We start from the raw sequence: 10017 nt of genomic DNA, 5'->3' as shown, positions 1-10017 counted from the left end.
GGAATGTTTTTGACTCTAAAGAGCTTTATAGAATGATGTCATCAGAGACAGAGAGTGGGATGTTCTAAAAGTTTTAGAAATGGTGTCTAACAGCAGTGGATGGAATTTTTAATTAGATTTACAGGATCATCAGAAGATGGAATGTTGGTGAAGCTGGGGATGTTGGTGACTTTTTCCCACATGGTCGGCCGCGGTCGGCTCCTCACCAGTTCCACCCAGTTCTCCTAAAGTTGCCAACCAAGGACAGCCAACATGAGGAACAGAAAGTTCTAATGAAGATAGAGAGATGAGGGATGCTGATGTTTGGTGTATTTTGTCAGTTTGTACTGAAGGACTCCAGTGGAACATATTCCAGTGTTGTCTTGAAGTTCTCCTCCTTCTCTTGAGCGCTGAGAACAGCATCTATTCTTCATGGGTCTACAGTCATGGATGGAAGTGTCAGCGATGATAATCAGAGTATTCTGGTGTACTTGTTCAGGTTGCTGGCTGACCGGGACGGCGTTAAGAAATGTAAAGGTTAAGGTGAGGCCGGCAGGGCAGCGTCATGGTGTTGCTGTCCGGCGGCCATCATGATTGAATCCTGTAGCGTTAAATAAGGAGATGAACAGAGCAGAGATGAAGCCCAGGCTGGCTTTAAACCCAGACTCTGTGTGATCTACAGTCCCAGGGTCTCGGAGGTGTTCCTGGATAAAGAACAGTTGTTCCGTTTACTCAGTGATCCCGCTGCTGTCAGTGTGTTGGTTGTGTGTGTTTAGCGTGTGATCGACGTGTCTCTGGCTCTGTCTCTGACTTTCATACTCAGGCGTGTTCTGATCTGTCCGTTATTATCTCTTTCCACCCCCAGGAATCATTTCTTTCATTTCTTCTTCTTCTCTTCATTCCTGCATGTTTCCGTCTCTTTTTTTTCCTTCACCCTCTCAAACACAGTTCACCAAAATAAAAGCACTGGGGATTTTCAAAATAAAACCACAGAATGATGCTGGATGATTATGGAAAATAAAAGGATGATATGATGATTTCTTTGATAATGACTGGTTGGTTTGATACGTGTTTAACCTGTAGAGCAGTGGTTCTCCACTGGTTGGGTCATGGGAACTCACCATCCACTCCTCCAGGAGAACTGTGACCCAAATGTTGCAGATTTTTTTGGTTTGATGTATTTCATAAAAAAAAAATAATAGTAATAATAATAGTGCTTGGGCCTCAGACAGTACAAAAGGTGTCACAAAACAATGAAAAGGACCAAATATGCATGTCAGACTCTCACAGACGGCATGGTGCAGTTTTTCTCCCAGTTAAATATCCACGACCCATTGTTGGGTCCCTACCCACCAGTTGAGAACCACTGCTGTAGCATATTGATGATGTTGGTTACTGGTGTCTCCATCAGGAGGAACAGAAATGCTTCACATGTGACTCCAGGCTGCCTTACAGTCGCCATAGCAACCCCAACAGCCACTGCATTGAGAATGTTATCACGACCTTTGACCCTGAAAGGAAGCTGAAGTGGTGGCAGTCCGAGAACGGTGAGTTTAAAACAGGTCCAATCCTAGAGCAGCTGAAGTACAGGCTGGTCTAAGCCTAGACCAGCTGAAGAAAGTGCTGGTCTAAGCCTAGACCAGCTAAAGAAAGTGCTGGTCTAAGCCTAGACCAGCTGAAGAAAGTGCTGGTCTAAGCCTAGACCAGCTAAAGAAAGTGCTGGTCTAAGCCTAGACCAGCTAAAGAAAGTGCTGGTCTAAGCCTAGACCAGCTAAAGAAAGTGCTGGTCTAAGCCTAGAGCAGCTTAAGTATAGGCTGGTCTAAGCCTAGAGCAGCTTAAGTACGGTCTGGTCTAAGCCTAGACCAGCTTAAGTACGGTCTGGTCTAAGCCTAGAGCAGCTTAAGTATAGGCTGGTCTAAGCCTAGAGCAGCTTAAGTACGGTCTGGTCTAAGCCTAGACCAGCTTAAGTATAGGCTGGTCTAAGCCTAGACCAGCTGAAGAAAGTGCTGGTCTAAGCCTAGAGCAGCTTAAGTACGGTCTGGTCTAAGCCTAGAGCAGCTTAAGTATAGGCTGGTCTAAGCCTAGACCAGCTTAAGTATGGTCTGGTTTGAGCCTAGAGCAGCTTAAGTATAGGCTGGTCTAAGCCTAGACCAGCTTAAGTACGGTCTGGTCTAAGCCTAGAGCAGCTTAAGTATAGGCTGGTCTAAGCCTAGACCAGCTGAAGAAAGTGCTGGTCTAAGCCTAGAGCAGCTTAAGTACGGTCTGGTCTAAGCCTAGAGCAGTTTAAGTATAGGCTGGTCTAAGCCTAGACCAGCTTAAGTATAGGCTGGTCTAAGCCTAGAGCAGCTTAAGTATAGGCTGGTCTAAGCCTAGAGCAGCTTAAGTATAGGCTGGTCTAAGCCTAGAGCAGCTTAAGTATAGGCTGGTCTAAGCCTAGAGCAGCTTAAGTATAGGCTGGTCTAAGCCTAGAGCAGCTTAAGTATAGGCTGGTCTAAGCCTAGAGCAGCTTAAGTATAGGCTGGTCTAAGCCTAGAGCAGCTTAAGTACAGGCTGGTCTAAGCCTAGAGCAGCCCAGTATGGTCTGGTCTAAGCCTAGAACAGCTTAAGTACAGGCTGGTGTAAGCCTAGTGCAGCCCAGTATGGTCTGGTTTGAGCCTAGTGCAGCCCAGTATGGTCTGGTTTGAGCCTAGTGCAGCCCAGTATGGTCTGGTTTGAGCCTAGAGCAGCCCAGTATGGTCTGGTTTGAGCCTAGAGCAGCTTAAGTATGGTCTGGTTTGAGCCTAGAGCAGCCCAGTATGGTCTGGTTTGAGCCTAGAGCAGCCCAGTATGGTCTGGTCTAAGCCTAGAGCAGCCCAGTATGGTCTGGTTTGAGCCTAGAGCAGCCCAGTATGGTCTGGTTTGAGCCTAGAGCAGCCCAGTATGGTCTGGTCTAAGCCTAGAGCAGCTTAAGTACAGGCTGGTGTAAGCCTAGTGCAGCCCAGTATGGTCTGGTTTGAGCCTAGTGCAGCCCAGTATGGTCTGGTTTGAGCCTAGTGCAGCCCAGTATGGTCTGGTTTGAGCCTAGAGCAGCCCAGTATGGTCTGGTTTGAGCCTAGAGCAGCTTAAGTATGGTCTGGTTTGAGCCTAGAGCAGCCCAGTATGGTCTGGTTTGAGCCTAGAGCAGCCCAGTATGGTCTGGTTTGAGCCTAGAGCAGCCCAGTATGGTCTGGTCTAAGCCTAGAGCAGCCCAGTATGGTCTGGTTTGAGCCTAGAGCAGCCCAGTATGGTCTGGTTTGAGCCTAGAGCAGCCCAGTATGGTCTGGTCTAAGCCTAGAGCAGCCCAGTATGGTCTGGTTTGAGCCTAGAGCAGCCCAGTATGGTCTGGTTTGAGCCTAGAGCAGCCCAGTATGGTCTGGTTTGAGCCTAGAGCAGCCCAGTATGGTCTGGTCTAAGCCTAGAGCAGCCCAGTATGGTCTGGTTTGAGCCTAGAGCAGCCCAGTATGGTCTGGTTTGAGCCTAGAGCAGCCCAGTATGGTCTGGTCTAAGCCTAGAGCAGCCCAGTATGGTCTGGTTTGAGCCTAGAGCAGCCCAGTATGGTCTGGTTTGAGCCTAGAGCAGCCCAGTATGGTCTGGTTTGAGCCTAGAGCAGCCCAGTATGGTCTGGTTTGAGCCCAGGCAGTGGATCTGCCTAAGAGAATCTTACTCAAAGTTAATAAATTTCCCAACACTCCCAGTCCAACCAGAATAAAATTCCCTTTGCTAGCAGAGTTTTTAGACCATCCAGAGACAACCAGCGTCTAAGGGAGAAGGACAGAGGTCTGGGTCTGAGGAACACTAAGGAAGGAGGCGGAGCTATCCCACAGCCTCATGTGGAAACGTCCAATCATGACCTCTCACCTGTCCTGACCTCCCCCTCTGTCCTCTGCAGGAGTCCATGAGGTCAGCATCAGGCTAGACCTGGAGACCGTGTTCCAGTTCAGTCACCTGGTCCTGACCTTCAAGGTACGCGTTCATGACCTTGGACCATCACCTAGACCCTTAAAGACTCTCAGACCTGAGATTATTGATCATTCACACCTGGGATATCACCTTTAGTCCATTAACCACCTTCTGATGTCACTTCCTGTCTCTGCAGAGTTTCCGTCCGGCGGCCATGTTGGTGGAACGTTCCAAGGATTTTGGACAAACTTGGAAAGTTTTCCGTTATTTTGCTGAAGATTGTTTGCTTCACTTCCCGTCAGCGTCGGCCGAGCCGGCGGACAGCGTGGATGATGTCATCTGTGACGGCCGATACTCGGGGTCAGAGCCATCTACAGAGGGAGAGGTGATTCAAATCTGTAAAAATGTTTTTATTCAACACAATCAACCAAGTAAATGTTTTCAATGATCATTTCTTTAATTCTTTTTCTCCCTCAGATTCTCTGAGTCTTTATTTTTTAATCTTCAAAAATATTGTTTTATTTTTATTATTATTATTGATATTATTTTTATGCTGTTTTTTTCCTCATGTTTGTTTAAAGTAGTTTAACAGCGTTTTTCTCCGTCTGTCCACCAGGTGGTGCTGAAAGCTCTCGATCCCATCTTTGAAATTGAAAACCCGTACGCAGCAAACATTCAAGGTCAGGTGACATCAGCTAATCCTGCTCTCTGATTGGCTGTCAGCTTTGTGTTACAGTTATACAGGTGTCAGTAGGTCTGTTGACCTGCAGGTAACCATGGAAACAGAATGAATGACCTCAGGTCTGTGAAGTTATTGGGTGAGAAATGACTAATCTGTCAGAAACAGCCAGACTGTGGTAGAATATTTTAGAGTCCTGAAACCTGCCAGTCTAACAGGACATCCTGGGCTCCAGCTCCACCACAAATATGAACCTGATCTGCCAGATGGGGGCGCTGTGGTTAAGGACAGACTAGCCCATTTACAGCGGCCTCACCCTTTCACCTCAGACTGACTTGAACCGTACCACTGGTGACCAGTTCAGTGTGTTATAAAGCTGGACTGGTTTGACTGGTACCAGGTTTGCTGACTCATCGGTCAGAGCATTTTTCTGATTTCCTTATTTGTTTTGAAGAACCAACCAATAAACTCTGAGTGGGCGGGGCATAACTGAAATCAGCTATAACTAAGAATTTGTCCCATCATCATAAATCTTGGGACAGATTGAAAGGGCAAGGTTGGAAATAAACCCCTGGAGTTATTTTCATCCCGACCCATAGGGGGCACCAACAGAACACAAATGTTTACCCCTGATTGGTGGAAAATGTGAATAATTACAGAGAAGCACATTGTTATTTTATCAGGTGAAGATGAGAGCTTTAAATGTCTTCATTAAAGCCACATGTATGTTATAGTTATGGACAATGTTAAAGCGTGGCTTTGTATGTGTGTGTAGGACTCCTAGGTTGCTATGGTAACGAATGCCTGTATGACATCACAGCTGAGATCAAAGCTAATTAGTCACACCTGATAGTTTCAGTTAAAGTGGGCTCAGAAAACAGGCTGGAGAGGTCAGAACATGCACTCAAATAACATCAATTTAAGATGTACTTGTTAAACCTAGGAGAAAACCAAAGGTATCGTGAGAATCAGCAGAAGCTGATGAACGTGGTGATGTGTTTTTATGTCTGGGAAGCGAAAACTCATGATACAAGAGTGATCTAAAAAAGAGTGTCTTTCTGAGTCTGAAGACCAAAGTCTCAGAATCCATATTATTGCAGCAGATGGAGGAGATTTCGTTGTTCTTGGGACAGTTGGTCCTCTCACGCCAAAACTGTGCATGACATGGCTTTGGTTCTTGGTTTGACAGTAGCGGGACAAGATTTCCTCCGTTTTGATACCTTTTTTATGTCTGTGGAGTGAAGTTTGTGGATTTTATGGAAGTTTGTTCAGGAGTCTTCTTCGGCCGTACCAGCAGGCTGCTGCACTCTGACTGATGATGTCACGCACTCTAAGGTCTGACTTTTTCTGTGTAAAACCCCAAAAGTTTGTGTTGCTTAAACTGTGAAATCTCAAAAACTGTAGAAGATAACTAAAAGCTGAAGACGTGTTGAATAGCTGAAGAGTTTGTCTACGTTTTAAAGCAAAAATGAAGTCTGTAAGTGGAAGTATGCAGAATCTGTAGAATCTCAAAGTTGAAGCAGTTTTGGGCAGAACTGCAGAAATCTTCCATTGATTTGAATGGGGCCAAAAACTGTGGAAAATGTAAAATATTGTAAAAAGTACAAGAGTTAGAAATGTGAAAAATACAAACACACTTCTCCTGAACATGCTGAACATGATAAAAGTTGAACGATGAGAATTGGACAAACTGTGGAGACTGTGAAAAGTGCCAAAAAACATACGGAAGAAGAAGAAGAAGAAGAAGAAGAAGATCAATATGTTGAGATCCTCAGCATTTCATCCTAATGACGTCTACACTGAAGCTCAGCTCTCTGTCAGAGGATGCCGTGGAGCTACCCTCCATGTTAGCTCCAGTCTGATGTAGAGGAGCTCTCTGCTGTTACTGAACCTCTGCAGGCTTGTTGATGCTGGTATGAAGGTCTGATTGTCCTCCTGCTTTAAACAGAATTATCTCTGCTAAAGTGTTCATGAAGGTTTGAGATCTAAAGACATGAGCCCACAGACTGCAGCTCAACTCAAACACATTTGTTTTCTGTCTTCTAGATCTCATCACGCTGACAAACATCCGGATCAACTTCACTCGCCTCTTCACGCTGGGCGACACCCTGCTGTCCCGTCGCCGTAGGAACCCTCAGGATAAATATTACTACGCCCTCTATAACATGGTGGTCAGAGGAAGCTGCTTCTGTAACGGACACGCCAGCCAGTGCACGCCCGTGGACCCGGGACGAGGAGACGCCTTCACCCAGACCGGCATGGTAGGGACCAGGACGGGCCTGAATCCCCCTTTGACCCCGTTTACCTCCTGTCATGGGTCTGAGAATAATTCTAGATATTTTTGTTTAGAAACTGTAAATCCGTCAGCTACAGGTGTGGAGCTTCTCTATTTAAACCTTCTGTTGTCAGAAGATTCAGAGCTCTTGTTTGACAGACTGTCCCCTATTTTTACATTTATTTGTTGTTTTAAGATCTAAAAAAGCCAAACTGGTCCCAAATGAAGACCGTTTCCTATCACTGAGACTAATAATCTCTAACAGAACCACAGTCCCCTCACTCTGAGTGCAGCTGGACGTGAATAAAGACGGTTTCAGAGTACTAGCAGAATACAGCAGATCAGGGCGTGTCCACACGGAGGATTAAGGATTACCTTGGTCTATAGACCGGGTCCTGGTTTGGACTTGGTTCATGTGTCTTCTGTCTTTCAGGTTCATGGTCGATGTGTTTGTCAGCACAACACGGCTGGAGAGAACTGTGAGAGATGCCAGGACTTTCACCACGACTCCCCCTGGAGGCCAGGAGGAGAAAATACGGCCGGCATCTGCAGGAGTAAGAGATCCAGTATTAACGGTTGATTTAAGTTCTGAGCCAAATACAGGACAGGATGTGTTTTTACACATGGACCAGTATGTCTGGAAACTCCTCCATCAGTGGTGGCTGACCCCGAGTCCACATGTAGGCTGGTCTTTCTGAAAACAGAGGTCTTCCTTGGACTGGGCATCAGCCAATCACAGGGCTGACATATAAACAACCAAGCATGCTCACACTCACACCTACGGGCAATTTAGAGTCACCATTTATGATAAAGATATGAAGCCAGAGAACCAAGAGACCCAAACATGCAACTCCACACAGAACCAGGACTTCAACCAGTGGTTCAGGCTGGTATCTGTTAGGTACCAGGTTCCTGGTCTCCTCCTTAAGGAGGGCTTTGAGGCCCCTGGTGGCCTTCCTGTGGAGGTCTTTGGGACCCTGGTCGCCTCCTTCATGAGGTCTTCAGGGCTCCTGGTCACCTCCTTGTGGAGGTCTTTGGGGCATGTGGAGGTCTCCAGGGCGTGTGATGGTCTCCAGGGCGTGTGGAGGTCTCCGGGGCGTGTGGAGGTCTCCGGGGCGTGTGGAGGTCTCCGGGGCATGTGGAGGTCTCCGGGGCGTGTGGAGGTCTCCGGGGCGTGTGGAGGTCTCCGGGGCGTGTGGAGGTCTCCGGGGCATGTGGAGGTCTCCAGGGTGTGTGGAGGTCTCCGGGATGTGTGGAGGTCTCCGGGGCGTGTGGAGGTCTCCGGGGCATGTGGAGGTCTCCGGGGCGTGTGGAGGTCTCCGGGGCGTGTGGAGGTCTCCGGGGCGTGTGGAGGTCTCCGGGGCATGTGGAGGTCTCCGGGGCATGTGGAGGTCTCTGGGGCATGTGGAGGTCTCCGGGATGTGTGGAGGTCTCCGGGATGTGTGGAGGTCTCCGGGGTGTGTGGAGGTCTCCGGGGTGTGTGGAGGTCTCCGGGGCATGTGGAGGTCTCCAGGGTGTGTGGAGGTCTCCGGGGTGTGTGAAGGGTTCCGGGGCGTGTGGAGGTCTCCGGGGCGTGTGGAGGGTTCCGGGGCGTGTGGAGGTCTCCGGGGCATGTGGAGGTCTCTGGGGCATGTGGAGGTCTCCGGGATGTGTGGAGGTCTCCGGGATGTGTGGAGGTCTCCGGGGTGTGTGGAGGGTTCCGGGGTGTGTGGAGGTCTCCGGGGTGTGTGGAGGGTTCCGGGGCGTGTGGAGGTCTCCGGGGCGTGTGGAGGGTTCCGGGGCGTGTGGAGGTCTCCGGGGCGTGTGGAGGTCTCCGGGGCGTGTGGAGGTCTCCGGGGCGTGTGGAGGTCTCCGGGGCGTGTGGAGGTCTCCAGGGGGTGTGGAGGTCTCCGGGATGTGTGGAGGTCTCCGGGGCGTGTGGAGGTCTCCGGGGCGTGTGGAGGTCTCCGGGTATGTGGAGGTCTCTGGGGCATGTGGAGGTTCTCCGGGATGTGGAGGTCTCCGGGATGTGTGGAGGTCTCCGGGTGTGTGGAGGGTTCCGGGTGTGGAGGTCTCCGGTGTGTGGAGGGTTCCGGGCGTGTGGAGGTCTCCGGGTGTGTGGAGGTCTCCGCTCCGGTGTGTGGACTGACTAACTTCATCTTTCTCTCGTCTCCTCAGGATGTAACTGCCATGGCCACTCTGACTCCTGTCACTTTGATGTTGCTCGTTTTGACGCCAGCGGCGGCGTTAGCGGTGGCGTTTGTGACGACTGCCGGAATAACAGGGCGGGGCCTCAGTGTGAACGCTGTCGACCTTTCCTGTACCAGGACCCTCAGAGAGCCTCAGATGACCCGCAGGCCTGCATACGTACGCTGATGTGGTTTTAGTTTCAGTGATTTAACTCCATGAGGTTCTAAAGAACCACATTCAGGTTCTAACGTCTGTCAGACCTGAACCAGGATCATCTAAAGGGATTTCTCTGGATCTGGGTCATCTCCAAACACCGTTGTCCTGTAACTGATTTTAACTCATAGATAATCAATAATCCTAATTATCCCGCCCTTTTTTCTGGTATTTCAGCGTGTGACTGCGACCAGGCGGGGTCTGAGGGCGGCGGTCTGTGCGACGCTCTGAGTGGTCAGTGTGTCTGTAAAGAAAATGTGGAGGGTCAGCGCTGCGACCGCTGTAAACCTGGATTCTTTGGTCTGAGAGCAGAGGACCTGGCGGGCTGTCAAGGTGATGAGTCAACCTTTATTTTAAGTCCAGAAGAAGAAGAAGGGCTTCCTGTTTGGGTTTAATGTTTCCCTGTGTTTCAGCGTGCAGGTGTCATCCTGTGGGGAGCGTCCGGTCATGTGATCCTCTGACAGGAAGCTGTGAGTGCAACCGTTTTGCTGCTGGACCGCTGTGTGATCGATGTGTGGTAGGTTCCCTCACTCACTGCCCCCCGGTGGCCACTGCATGGAACTACAATCACTAAAACCTGCTAATTCAGCATTTATAAGAAAGCCTAAAAACCCTAAAGCAGTGATACTCAACATGTGGCTCTTTTGTGTCTTAATTTAAAATTTTACTCCCCCAGGAAACTTTAAGAAGTAAAATCTGACCTCAGAAACTATCCACTGCAAGTCAGATTAATGAGTTTGTTTCCCACACTTACACAGTGGGCTTAAATTCTCTTCTATTTTT

The 10017-nt window shown here is 49.0% G+C and overlaps 1 protein-coding gene across 1 annotated transcript in view; it reads left to right on the top strand.

Annotated features, from left to right (window-relative positions):
* The window catches only part of lamb4 (laminin, beta 4), a 42273-nt gene that overhangs the window by 2005 nt on the left and 30251 nt on the right, over window positions 1–10017 (top strand). The window contains exons 2-10 of the mRNA XM_041796414.1: window positions 1391–1526; window positions 3888–3961; window positions 4095–4283; window positions 4515–4578; window positions 6624–6838; window positions 7286–7406; window positions 9010–9198; window positions 9412–9567; window positions 9648–9751. Coding sequence (XP_041652348.1) covers window positions 1391–1526; window positions 3888–3961; window positions 4095–4283; window positions 4515–4578; window positions 6624–6838; window positions 7286–7406; window positions 9010–9198; window positions 9412–9567; window positions 9648–9751 — 1248 coding nt within the window. The remainder of the gene's footprint in view (window positions 1–1390; window positions 1527–3887; window positions 3962–4094; window positions 4284–4514; window positions 4579–6623; window positions 6839–7285; window positions 7407–9009; window positions 9199–9411; window positions 9568–9647; window positions 9752–10017) is intronic.

Source organism: Cheilinus undulatus, linkage group 9 (assembly GCF_018320785.1).
Source record: "Cheilinus undulatus linkage group 9, ASM1832078v1, whole genome shotgun sequence".
Taxonomy (NCBI): domain Eukaryota; kingdom Metazoa; phylum Chordata; class Actinopteri; order Labriformes; family Labridae; genus Cheilinus; species Cheilinus undulatus.
The sequence above is the reverse complement of the archived record's forward strand: the minus strand, read 5'-3'. Positions and strand labels throughout refer to the sequence as shown.